This window comes from Talpa europaea (assembly GCF_964194135.1).
Source record: "Talpa europaea genome assembly, chromosome: 4".
In the NCBI taxonomy this organism is placed as follows: Eukaryota; Metazoa; Chordata; class Mammalia; order Eulipotyphla; family Talpidae; genus Talpa; species Talpa europaea.
In genome coordinates this window covers 49,713,157-49,727,359 of record NC_140070.1, presented here as the reverse complement: position 1 = coordinate 49,727,359, position 14,203 = coordinate 49,713,157, and the positions used below count along the sequence as shown (strand labels likewise).

General features: G+C 38.0%; 1 protein-coding gene across 1 annotated transcript; it reads right to left on the bottom strand.

Moving 5' to 3' along the window:
- Positions 1-490: 490 nt before the first annotated feature.
- On the bottom strand, positions 491-13,640 carry FAIM (Fas apoptotic inhibitory molecule; the record flags this gene model as incomplete). The annotated part of the gene is made up of 5 exons (XM_084231260.1): positions 491-637; positions 3,089-3,138; positions 11,074-11,302; positions 11,915-12,047; positions 13,597-13,640. 5 exons carry the CDS (start codon positions 13,638-13,640, stop codon positions 491-493), a joined length of 603 nt encoding a protein of 200 aa, XP_084087386.1.
- Between the last annotated feature and the right edge of the window lie 563 nt (positions 13,641-14,203).

The window sequence follows — 14,203 nt, the reverse complement described above, 5'->3', positions numbered from 1 at the left end:
TGATTAAACAAAATAGCTGTAATTTTAGAACTCCATTTTTAATTTTTTTGACATTTCCTTAATATTGTTTGCAGATCATAAGATGTTTCTCATTTTCTCCAGTGAAGCTAATCTTACTAAGCACTAATGATTTTAAACAAGAGAGGCAATCTGTGTATATGGATTACAAATATAAAAAGGCACCAATTTTTAGAAACACAAAACACCAGTTTTATAGTATTTATTATAGTAAAAGCTCCTCATGTAAAACATTAGCATTTTTGGTCCATATTTTCCATTTGGCTTTAGAACATTTTACATTATTTACAAAATAAGTGGTAATTTTTCTGTTTGTACATAATTTTTTTTCCTGGCCCTTGGAACATTCGTTTTAAGAAACTAAAAAATGAAATTATGGCAGACTAACTGTACTGAGAAATACATAATGAATACACTTAATTACCACATTAATTTAAGTGTCCTGCTCTTTACTTATGAAGATTAAAATTCATTAAAGAATCTCCGGGATTTCTCTATTATCCACAATGAGAGTATGAATAATGCCTTCTTTCCGCTTCCCACTACTGACAGCCTTTATGTAACAGTCATGGTTGCCAATACTGAAGTGAGTTTCAGTTCCGTCATCTACAAACTCACCCTAGGCAAACAGAAGAAGGAATTAGTGTTAAGGAATATTTATCTTTGTGTAGAGAGGTAACACCATCTATGAGGAAGGTATGAAGAAGTATGTCTAGTGAAAAATTAATTTTACAAAATTAAAGTCAGAAGGTTGTATTTGGGGGCCTCCCTGGTGGTGCATGGGGTTAAGACGCAACTTATGAAGCGATCCACAGCCACTGCAGCACGAGTTCGATCCCCAGCCAGGGAGCTACTCACATGGTGCAGCAAACCTTTCCTGACTTGCCCACCACTCCCCTCAGCAGTATATTTCAATCATTCCTCTTGTTCTGTTCCCCACTCTGTCTCTGGTGAATCCTCTCACCATCCCCCGCACCTCTGGCCTGTACTCCAGTTTGTGTATGCATAAATAAATAAATCTTTAAAAAAAAAAAAAAAAGGTTGTACATGGATACTTTCACACACATCTGCTATGACTTAAAGTTTTGTTTCTTAGTTGTATTCCCTCCATTTTTAAGACTCTTAAAGTACAGGGTGTATAAGGGAAACAAGCATTTTCCTAGCTCTGGGAAGAATTTGGCCAGGCCCTTTCTGGAGGTGTCCCAAACATCACAGAGGAATGGGTGTGCTGCACCTGGAATGCAGTGGTGCTCTCACCTTTTTTAATATTGAGGCTTGAAGAAAGCCTGTAGGTCATGTTTCTGAGAGGTCAATTTAGAGGGCAAGACAAGGGCTGAATAATATAATCCCTATAGGTAACTTCTTGGCAGTTTGACAAATACATAATCTTGATCATGGTGCTCTGAGATTAAAAGAAAAAGGGAAACCTAGGCTGTAACTCATAGGCAGTGAAAGCAGGTATGCAGAGAGCTGCAGAGGTTGTCGGACATGAAGCTGCCAACACTGCCCTACAAATGAGGCTGTAGTTAACAATGAGGAGGCAACCGGGCTATAGAGAGTAGGTGTCCAAGTATTCGTAGTCTCCTGTCAATTACAGGACACTGTAGAGGAACATTTTTAATGTCTTACTTATTTACAACAACATTCTTTACATTTGCACTGAAAAATTCATTGGAGGTAGGGAGAAATGTGATTCAAAACTGCTGATTCTCCATCTAGAAAACTTCAGGAAGGAAAGAAATAACAAGTAGAGCCCCCAGTTGTGGCAGTGGGAACACAGTAGGTACCCCACCCATGTCAGCAATATCTGAAGTTGTTGCAAAAGGGGTCATAAAATACAGGAAAGCTCTTCAAGCCTCTCTGCATAAAAAAAGTCTCCAGTAGTAGTAGATTTAATTCAGAGAGTGGTTCAAGCACTGAGGATCAATTTTGAGTGGTTAAATTTCCCTTCAAGAATCAGTAGCAGGATTAAGAAACTGTAAAGCAACTGTTTCTTATTCCTGCTACTGATTCTTGGCACTTTGAATCTTTGATTCTGACTTCAGCACTTCCTGAGAAGCAGACATCTAAAAGATCAGCAGGTTCTAGGAAGTCTGTTGGATAAATTCCTCCAAGCCTACCTTCCGTCCAATCACTGCCCAACTTCCTATAGCCATATTAGATAAAGGAGATAATGGTAGCAATTCCAATATGCAATTAGCTAAAATATGACTAGCGATGAGAGCATTTCATTATCTCTTGTCCTGGTGTTCAGGTAACGGGACATTTCCACCCAGTGATTTCAGCTCCTATTCCCATATTCCCTGCTTCCCTACAGTCTCTTTCCATGTTCTCCCTGTGTTTGTGTACACATTATTATTTCATTCCTATGTGAAATTCATTTCTATGTTCATCTCTTCCATAGCTATAACAATGCAAGTATCTGGGAGCAAAAGCTGAATGCCCTGGGGTTTGGATTGGATTTCAACAGGCTTGGACACAAATGAGAAGGACACCCTCTTCCTGTCTGCCTTTGTCATCTGACACTGTATGCATCACTTCATTTTCAAAAACTTTGCTTTTAGAAAAGTTCCATATGCTTTGAGCATTTGGTATAAAGCCTTCCTATTCAAAGTGTCACCTACGGACCAGTTGGCCTGGCATCAGCTGGGGAAATGTTTGAACTTGCATTTTAACAAGATCCCAGGTGATCTTGTTTGAGAAGCAGTGGTATAAAGCACCCTTGTAACATAGATAAACAGAGGAGGATGCCAGCCCTTGGGAGAGAAGTTCCGTGTTTTTTTTTTTTTTTTTTAACATGGAAACTTTTCAGGGCAGCACCTGGTCTAGGAGATGAAAGGGAAAGATGTGATTGGTGTCAGCTCACCACATAAGTGTGGCCAAACTTACTGCCCACGCACTGTCTGGGAGAGGTCTTCAGAATTTGGAGTGAGGAATACTTAATCTCTTTTTTTGTTTTTAACCAAGTGGGCCTTGGTTAGTTCTAAAGGCTCTGTGATTAGGAAGCACAGAAACATTTCAGTGGTAGCTGATAGACATGGTGGTAAGAGAAATCAGAAGTTCAACTTACTGCTGTCTCCATTTTTTTTCCATTGCACCAAACATCCATTGTGTCTTTTTCTGTAACAGAAATTTTAAAAAATTAACAGCTGTGGTTTAAAGATGAAGTTAACTCTTTATACTTATTATTTGAAGAAAAGTTTGCTATACTGAATTTAAAAGACTCCACTAATATTCCAAAACTTAACACATGGATTTGAAACTCTTATAAATCTGAAGAAAATATATTCATTTTTTGTTCATAGACAAAAATGAAACAAAACAAAATTTAAGATAAAATTGTGGTCCTAATATAAATTGAAAACTGTTAAAAAAAAAAAGCTGAAGCAGTCATTAAAGGAGATACACATAAAGGAATATGAGGGACCTTTCCACATAAATCCTTAAATATCAGTGACTTGATGACTCATTCCCTTTACTTTTCACACTGACCCAATAGGATGATGAGGCCACAAAAAGAGCTGCCACGGGGCTCATTTAAGATAGACAGAAAGTATGTAAAGTTTAGAAATTTAGCTTTAACTTTCTTACTGCATAGCACAATCATCTCTATTCATTTTTATAATAGTTGAGGCTTTGGGAAAAAATTCTAGGTACATCTGGTGAATTGTGTTTAGTATAGTGCTGATACCGTGGAATAAAATGCTACCATGAAACTTGGACTTTAAGCCCTCATGACTCATTTCAGGGTGATGTGTGTATGCGCACCCATAGGCACAAATGTGCTTGTGAATGTACTCCCTGGGGATAGTACGAGAGGAGATGGCTCTCATCAAGCAGCCAGAAGGTGAGCTTTCGGTATTAGAAAAAAGCAAAGTGAAGTGTGACGTGTGGGTGCAGGAGGAGTGCAGAGATCAAACACTTGCCTGGAGCTCAAGGTGAGCTTGACTCTGACAGGACTTAGCTCCAGGAACAGATTCTTTTCTCCCCACAGCTCGAGCTTGGGATAGAGGAAGAGAGAGAAAGGCAAGGGTTGCCCCAAACTGTCTGAGTGGGAAGCATCTACAGTCACAACTACAGGGAAACCCAGCGTGTACAAGCACACGATTAGACACACAATGCTAAAATAAACCACAATGGTGGGGAAAATTGGAGTTTTATTTGTATGGCTCCTAAACATATGCATATACTCAAGATTTTCTATAACACCTTATTATTGATACACCTCTGAAGAAAATCGCTAATCTAGAAGCCATAAAAGAGTGGAATAAATTAGACTACATAAAAGTAAAAAATATGTCTGCATGATTTAAAAAATACTGAGCAAACACATAAGCGAAGTTATACAACAAGTGACACACTCACAGCACAAGGGGCTGACATTACTAAAATGAAGACTCCTAGCAATCGAGGATAAAAAGACCAACAATCCAAAAGAAAATGGGACAAAGGACACAAAAAGACCCTTAAACACTAAGCTGCTCAACCTCACTCAATTTTGTTTTTTGTTTTTTTAAAAAAAGATTTTATTATTTTTTATTTATACAAGAACCAGGGTACAGGCCAGATGCATGGGAGGATGAGAGGATTCACCAGAGACAGAGCGGGGAATATAACAGGCAAAATGACGAAAAACACTGCTGAGGGGAGCAGTGGGCAAGACAGGAGAGGTCTGCTGCACAATGTGGGTTGCTCCGAGGCCGGTGGGGATTGAACCAGCACTGCCGAGGCTGAGGACAGCCTCACAGAGGCACGCTCAACTGCCTGCGCCACCAGGGAGGCCCCTCACTAAATTTTGAAGAAAAGCAAATAAAAACAACACTGAAAACCTGTGAACTTGTGGAGAAATAGGTAGGAATATAAAATGATAAAAGCACCACAGCGGGCATCTGGGTAAAATCTACTAAAATGACAATTGCAATTCTTTGACTCAGCAAATATGGGGATTTATCCTAAACAGATATACGCACTGTTTCCTAAGAGCCAAGTAAACAAACTCATTCAATATTGCTCTGACAGCAGCAGATTAGAAATAGCACAGTGCTCATCAGCCAGGTATGAACTAAGGAAACTCTTCTATTTACTAATGAAATTTATTCTGATTCTATAAAAAAGTTGGAAAAGTTCTTTCTGTACTGATATAAAAGAATCTACAAAACACTCTAATAATAAGGCAAGATGTTTTTATGCAGTAGGAACTAATAGGGCCTCCCTGGTGGCGCAAGGGATTAAGCTCCTCACTATGAAGCAATCCACAGCACGAGTTCAATCCCCGCCAAGCCAGGGAGCAACCCACATGGCGCAGCAGACCTCTCCTGTCTCACCAGCTGCTCTCCTCAGCAGTGTATTTCAGTCAATCTGCCTGTTCTGTTCCCCACTCTGTCTCTGGTGGATCCTCTCACCCCCTGCATCTCTGGCCTATACCCCCACTCTTACATGCATAAATAAATAAATCTTTAAAAAAATAGGAAGTAATAAAATATTTGTATTACTTGCATCTGAATAAAGAAACACTATAAGGAATTACTATTAAAATTGCTATCTTTATGAAGTAAACAGGGTGGAAGCAAGATTTCTCAATGTATCTTTTCATATCCTTTTGATTTCTGATTCAGAGTATATATCACCTGTTCAAATATATTTTAAAAAGTACATAATATACCTAAACACATAAAGTCAATGACAGCTCAGAAGTTTATTCTCTGAATCATAGAAGATACTTGGAGCCTGCCTCTACTGTCTGCAAATTCTCTCAGCCCACATGACTGACTGACCAGCAGCAAGGGAGTCAACAGGCGAGTCCTGAGAAGGCATGTTCTGCAGATGATTTCACAGAAGTGCAAGGTTTCAGAACAGAAAGAAAATTTCCTCCCAACATAAAGTTTCATCATAACAGTACCTTCCTCCTGCAGTCTTTATTTTCCTCCCACAGTGTTCAGTGGTTTGGCAACTTCTAGACCTAACAACACTTAACTATTCTAGTCTTTGGTCCCCTGTGTGCTGCATATCTTTTGAATAGTGAAAAAGAAGTGCATTATCATTATCTTTGAGTTCACAGAGGCCTGGGTTCGAATTCCAGCTTCATGATTTACTATCAGTAACCATTCTTCAAGTCACCACCACTCTGAGGATCAATTAACCTCAAATTTTCTCACGGTGTAATGAAGATGAACCCACTTTTATTGCAGGCTGTTATCAAGATTAGAAATAATTTATGTAAAGCGGGCCTCCCTGGTGGCGCAAGGGGTTAAGACACAACCTATGGAGCTATCCACAGCCACTGCAGCACAAGTTCGATCCCAGCCAGGGAGATACCCACATGGCACAGCAGCCCTCTCCTGACTTGCCTGCTGTTCCCCTCAGCAGTGTATTTCAGTCAGTCTGCCTGTTCTGTTCCCCACTCTGTCTCTGGTGAATCTTCTCACCCCCCCCCCACCCCTCCACACCTCTGACCTATACCCTAGTTCTTGTATGCATAAATAAATAAATCTTAAAAAAAAAAAGAATTTATGTAAAGTGCTTAGCATAGTATCTGCCACAGAATATGGCCTCAGTAAAAATGTACCAGTTTTGTTATCAAGTGCTTTTTTGGCTTTGTTTTCTTTTAATTTCTCATAATGTTTAGAAAGTTATAAAACATTGATTTGAAACTGGTCATATAATATATAAGTAATCATCACTCCAATACCTTAGATAAGCCCATTCTTTGCCCATAGTAACTACAAAAAACATATTTAAAGATCCCATGATGTGAGAAATACTATTAAATATGTTATATGTATTAACTCTGTTAAACTACAACCACCAACAACTTTGTGAGGGAGATACTCTTACTAGCCCCATTTTACAGAAGAGGAGACCAAGACTGGGAGATGAAGAATTTGCCCACCACACAGTTCTGATACTGGAGTCAGCATTCTTCATCACTAAACTGCAAAATGTAGAACTTAGTCACAATAGCCTGGAGTTGGTGAATCTTGGAAGTGGAAGCTCAAGCAAAATGAATGCTCTCAGCAATTTTGCCCTCACCTCAGCAAAAGACTCTGGCCTGGTGCTTTTACCAAGTTCCTTTCAAACAAGCAGCAAAAGGAATAAGCTTGGTCTGAAATTTATTTCCCTTGCAGGCTCATCAAGGGCTACAAATAGAGAGGAGTGAAGGCAGACAAGAAGTGAAGGAGAAAAAAGGATTTTAAAGCCCTAAGAGAAGACACAAGTACATGATCCTGGGTATTTGAAAGAATTATGAGCTAGGCACAGCTTAGATATTCTCTTCCATTTTGCCTAATGAGATGGAGACATTCTCAAATTTTATTGAAGAGTGAGCCACTACATTTCTAAACACACCATTGTGAAATTTTGGAAGATAAAGATGACTCCCTACCCCCCAGCCCAAGAAAAGTCACCAAAAAATTTAACTTTACATATTGAAAAGATTCACCATACACCCCAAAAATGATCATTATCCTGACAAGTTAATAAAATTAGACAAAACACCAATGAACTTTTACGGGAAATAAAATTAGATTGTCATCTGATATTTTGACAATTACCATTTATACAGAATGTAGAACAATACGTCTAAGATAAAAAACCATAAAGTGGTCTTGCCAGGAAAAAAATCAAACGTACATTTGACCAATTCTCAATTACCAATTTACAGGCAATATTAAAGACAAAGGAATATAGCCAAGAGTGCAATCAACAAAATCAGAAATATTATATTTAGCAACTGACATTTAATATAAATGACACAGACAAATGTCACCAACATGCAAGAACTCAAGGAAAACTGTTCTCATGAGTTTTTCCTATGGAATGTACTAAAGAACAAGTTTTAGAGAAGTGAAATGATCAGAGAGAAGGAAAAGTATAATGATTTTGAAGGAATAAATATTTACTTATAGAAAAGTGTGGGTTGGAAGGGATAGGACATAGTATATAATGGTAATATGCTCTGGCAAAGTACATACAGTACAAATGGAAAATGATATGCAAGAAAATGTTTTAAATTTTTTGGTAATACATAATGGTGGTAGTGTTTATGTTGCTAATTGAGACTATTATGTATGTAATATGCCACAGAGCAAATGATTAATTATGTCATATTTTATTTTATTTTTTTTATATATATATAGGCATGTTTTATTTATTTATTTGTTTGTTTGTTTGTTTTGTTTATACATGCACTGGGTACAGTCAGAAGCGCGGGAGGGTGAGAGAATTCACCAGAGCCAGAGCGGGGAGCAGAACAGGCAGAAGGACCAAAGTACACTGCTGAGGGGAGCAGCGGGCGGCAGGAGAGGTCTGCGCGCCATGTGGGACCCTCCTCCAGTGGCCGGGGAGCAGCCGGGGATTGAACCGGCGCCGCAGAGGCCGCGGGCAGCTTCACAACCCAGCGCTCAACCGCTGCGCCACTGGGGAGGCCCAATTATGTCATATTTTAATTGCATCATCCTCTGTGTCCTTGAGAAGGAAGATTCTCAGTGTGGAAGAAAGGATGTACAGATGTTAGATGAGGTTAAGTAAAAACATGGTATTCCTGAATTTGAATTACAAGTATCAGTATGAACTCATAAGCTACTTTATCTTCACAAAAAGGCTCTCCATCTATTACTTTATCCATCTACTGAAAATCTATAAATAATAAATGAACATCCTATTATGTATGCTTGGATTAAGCTCTTAAAATACCATTTTCTTCTAATAGAATCCAAGGCTGATTGGAAAAATGGGTGATTCTAGGTCTGGGAAGAAAAGGTTCAAAATAAGCCTAAAGCATCTTATACCAGACAGCAAGGAAGGTATCAAAATCTACCTAGGCTATGTCAAAGGAATTTTGGAGCCATATAAGGAAACCACATTGGCCCCAAATGGCACAATTTGATCATCAATAAAGATAATAGTTGTAATGTACTGAAACACATCAAATTGTTTAAATCTATGAGTTAATTATCTTAAAAAAAAAAAAAAACAAAACCTAAATGGTCATCTTTCAAGGAGAACAGTCAATTCAAAATTTTGAAAACTGGGAAAAACAAGCAGCTATCCTACATGCCCTATATAAAATGTACCTCTGTATAAATAATTAGATGATAGAAGTTTCTTGCTATAGACATATTCCAGCTAATGAACTAAGAATGATAGAAACAAAACATTACCATTTGACAACTGCTAATGAATGGATATCGGCACTAGGTATTAATGGTTGCCATTAACAAATTTACAATAAACACCATTGTGCCTCTTGACATAAAAAACCTTAAAGTGGTCTTGCCAGAAAAAAATCAAACGTACATTTGACCAATTCTCAACTACCAATTTACAGGCAATATCAAAGACAAAGTAATATTGCCAAGAGTGCAATCAACAAAATCTAGACCATAGGAAACTCTTCAAGACAAACTGACCCAGTTTTTCCAGTAAAGTATACTGGAGTTTATGGCTGTTGTTTTTTTGTTTGTTTGTTTTTTTCCAAGTTGACAAACTTCTTCATTCTTAAATTTTTTTTTTTTAAAGTAATTTGCAAGCATTCAACTAAACTATAGACAAAGTATGTTCACCTATGGATCTTTATTACCTGGTACAGTACAACTGGCATTTAATATGTACTTAATATTATCTAAATAAGTAAATCAATACATTAACAAGATGATCTAAATAGTCTTAACTTAGTGGTATAAGAAGCAGGACATACTAGAAGTAACCAGAAGAAAGAAAAGGTAGTAACAGTAAAAATATCTGTCTTGCAAGCTTTGCAATAGAAACTGAGAACATAGATGACAATATATAACAACAGAAATTAGCTTAACAATCATTAACTTGTTCTATTTATTTTTAAAATCTACTTTATCAGGACTTTGATGATTTTGATCTGCTGCAGTCCCATGTAGAGAAAAATTCCCTTCTTAATGATGAATCTTAAATTTCCAACTATCTTTACGTATGCTTTATTTTTTAGATTTTTTTTTAATGCATACAAGAACTGTGGTGTAAGCCATAGGTGTGGGGGGTGAGAGGATTCACCAGAGACAAAGTAGGGAGTAGAACAGGCGCATCCATTGAAATACACTGCTGAGGGGAGCAGCAGGCAAGACAGGAGAGGTGAGCTTCACTATGTGGGTTAGCTCCCTGGCTGGGGATTGAACTCATGTTGCAGTGGCTGGCAACAGTGGCAGTGGCTGGCGATAGCATGAAAGTGCTGAGACTTAACCCCTGCACCACCAGGGATGCCCAAATTGACACATACTTTTTTTTTTTTTTTTTAAGATTTATTTATTTATTTATACAAGCAGTGGGTACAGTGAGAAGTGCAGGAGGGTGAGAGAATTCACCAGAGCCAGAGCAGGGAGCAGAGCCGGCAGAAGGACCCAAGTACACTGCTGAGGGGAGCAGCGGGCGGCAGGCGAGGTCTGCGCGCCATGTGGGACCCTCCTCCGGTGGCCGGGGAGCAGCTGGGGATCGAACCGGCGCTGCAGAGGCTTTGGTCAGCTTCGCAACCCAGCGCTCAACTGCTGCGCCACCAGGGAGGCCCTACACATGCTTTTAAAGAGAAATATCAGTGGCCTGCCTGGTAGCATCGGGGGTTAAGTCTCACCACTATCACCGCTAAGGACTGAGTTTGATCCCCCACAGACCTCTCCTGCCTTGCCTTCTGCTCCCCTCAGCAGTGTACTTCAGTAGACCCCCTAATCAGCTCCCCACTCTGTTTCTGGTAAATACTCTCACCCCACACACCTCTGGCCTTCACCCCAATTCTTATATGCATAAATAAATAAATCTAAAGTAAGAGAAATATCAAATAATAAATGTCTACATCATTTCTCTTTTTTTTTAAACCCAAGCATATAATCCTCAAATCCATCACTATAAAACCTGGTTCTCTTATGTTTCCTATATAAATAAGTCTATTAAACAAATACTTCATTTATACAGGATATATTAGAAATACACACCCTCTCCTACTCACAGCTCCCATAAAAGGCCTGTACAGTTAGAGGAACTAATTAAGTAGCCATCATAAGAAGCCAATATATTCTGCAGAACAGCACCACTTACCCAACACAACTCTAATGTCTTCACCATCCAAACATAATATCCAGGTATTGGTGGTTTTTAATCTGTTCTCCATATACTTCTTGAGACTTTTCCCATTAATTTCCAGGGTATATTCATAAGCAAAACCACTGACAGCATCTATTTTTATGGTTGCTTTTGTCTTTGCAGCTCCAACACAGAAGGTTTCTTTGCCTACTAATTTGAACATCCATTCTCTCCTAATCTCTTCCTAAGTGATAAAATATAGACAAACAAACGGAAAAAAAATTAATATCTAATTTTAGAAATAATTTAAGTGAGCAAATGGTAATGCTATTTAGATGTAATTTTTTTTAAAAAAAGAGTTATTTTTGCATAGAAGAACTTAATGTAGGCCAGAGGTACAGGGTTGAGAGGATTCACCAGAGACAGAGTGGGGAGCAGAACAGGCAGACTGACTGAAATACACTGCTGAGGAGAGCAGCGGGCAAGTCAAGAGAGGTCTGCTGCACCATGTGGGTAGCTCCTTGGCCAAGGATCGAACTCAGGCCTTAGTGATGATAGTGCTGAGACTTAACCCCTAGGCCACCAGGGAGGACCTAGATATAAGTTTATTAATGTATGACACAAGGTTTTAGAAAATAAAGGCAATTTAAGTTTAAACATTAGATATTAGTATAGCCTATGAATTTTGTAACCAATATTAGTGTGCTTTTCTTAGGAAAATGATATCTGCCAAAGTATAAAGATAAACACAATAATAGAAAAGCCTTGAATTCACATATGAGAATCTAGATTAACAAAATCAGGTTTCTCTGATACCATATTTTTATTATACAAAGCAACATATTTTTTTTCTTACCTTCCCATCAATATATACCACTCTTTTGCCTGATGTGGTTCCATGTTCAAATTCAATCTTATGGACTCCGTCACTTAAAGCAACATCCCAAACAGCTACAAGATCTGTCATTTTTTCCAAGTTATAAGGAGGGCTAAGGAAATAAAGCAGGTATAATTGGTAAAAGATATAGTGATTGAAAAACCAATTAATCCTTCCAAGAAGAAAATATGATTTTTAAAACCCCTGAAGTTACAAAATAAAATGACATTACCTAAGCAATCTTACATCTTCTTTTTCTTATATACACTCTTCCTTTAAGATGAAACTACTATATAAGGCTATTTAGCCAGATAATTCCAAACAAAGTCACCTTAATATTAATAGGATTTAGAATCTATCAGTTTATCCACATTAGTGTTCTAAGATAGGCTACGGAATAATACTTGGAAAGGTCAGTAAAAAAACTCTCTGCTTCTCCTTCACTTCATTTAAAAAGCACAGTATGTAATTATGGTGGTTTGTTTTTCAGATGCAATCACTACCAAATAAGAACTCTCTAAACCTTCCATACTTAACTAATGACTAGGGGTTCACAAAAAGGGTTCTAATTTTTTATCCTAAGGCTGAAGAAAAGAGAGATCCTGGAATGTCCTATAATAGAAATAAAAATGTTATGAGGAAAAAAAGTCATTCTTGTCATCACTCCAGGAAATCTTAAAAAAAAAATGGACTCTATGTAAAAGTTTCTATTATAAGAAGCTCTCCTCCCAAATATGTGCCATGTGATAAATATTTTGACATTGATATAATTTCTCTATTTGAGGAAAGTAATATTTATTATAGTAATAATGATTACAGAAAAGTTATTAACTGCTTGCTGTATGTCAGTCACTGTTCTAAGAGCTTTATACATATTAACTTGCAGATTCCTTGGCATGAGATACGTGATATTACTATCCCTGTTTTATAAATGAGGGAACTGAGGTTCAAGAGAGGTTAAGGAGGGCCTCCCCGGTGGTGCAGTGGTTGAGAGCTGGGTTGAGAAGCTGCCCGCAGCCTCTGCAGTGCCAGTTCGATCCCCTGCTGCTCCCCGGCCACTGGAGGAGGGTCCCACATGGCGCGCAGACCTCTCCTGCCGCCCGCTGCTCCCCTCAGCAGTGTACTTCGGCCCTTCTGCCTGCTCTGCTCCCCGCTCTGGCTGTGGTGAATTCTCTCACCCTCCTACACTTCTGACTGTTGTATAAATAAATAAATCTTTAAAAAAAAAAAAAAGAGAGAGGTTAAGGACTCATCTAAGGTCACAATGACAGGAAGTAACAGAGATGGAATTTAAACCTAGCACTCATGTGTCAGAGCCTGTTCATCCTACTGTTCATTCATTCTAATCTCTTCTGTGTGCTCTAGATCAGAGATGGCAAATGGAGTTTAAATCATTTTAAAGTGAGAACTTCAGGAACTTTGTAATTCAAGGAATTTGGACCTTACAGCCTTGTCCTATGGGAAAGGATGTCACATTAGTGGTAGTCACCTTCATGCCAGGTATTTACTAACCTTGCTCTAAATCACAGAGAAATAAAACCAGGCATTCTAAAATTTTATGAAATGTGTCCCTAAAAAAAGTGGACTGGATAGCTGTTCTGAATGAGTAAAACAATCTTGAAAGTTTCAAATGCAATTTTATTGCAATGTAAGACATTTACCTTTCGTCATCTTCAAAGATAGGACTGTCATCTCCAGATGCCATGGTTAGCAAAACAGTCTTTAATCCAATTAGCAGGCAGGAAAGAAAAGAACAGAATTGCAGCAAAGAAAGGTTGAGAGCAACAAAGATAGCATCTGCAAAGGATTTTTGAAACTTTGCGATTCATTTCTTAAATTGCATGCAGTTTCTGATGAAAACAGCTTTTACATACAATATAATTGCAATTTCCAATTTTCCAGGGAAATAAGTCATGTAAATTGACTTATCATATTTTTCCCTGTTACGGATTTATAATATCCTAAAACTACAGAATAAATTCTTGCTTATTTCAAGTATTATATCACATCAGAGCTGCAAGAGATCTAGAAGTCCTCTGGGTCCCATGCTTCTCATACTGAGGCAAAAGGAGCCCCAAGGGTATACATTAAACTCCAGGATAAACAGAAATGATCTTCTGGTAGCATCAATGTTACAGAGCAGTAACAAATTAAAAATGTAATCTTTAGCTTAAATTTTAGAAGACTATGTTGTGGTGTACTAAATACTTAATTTTTTTTTTTTTTTTAGATAAATTCAAAGAAATGTTGAGTTTTCAGGAAGCAGCC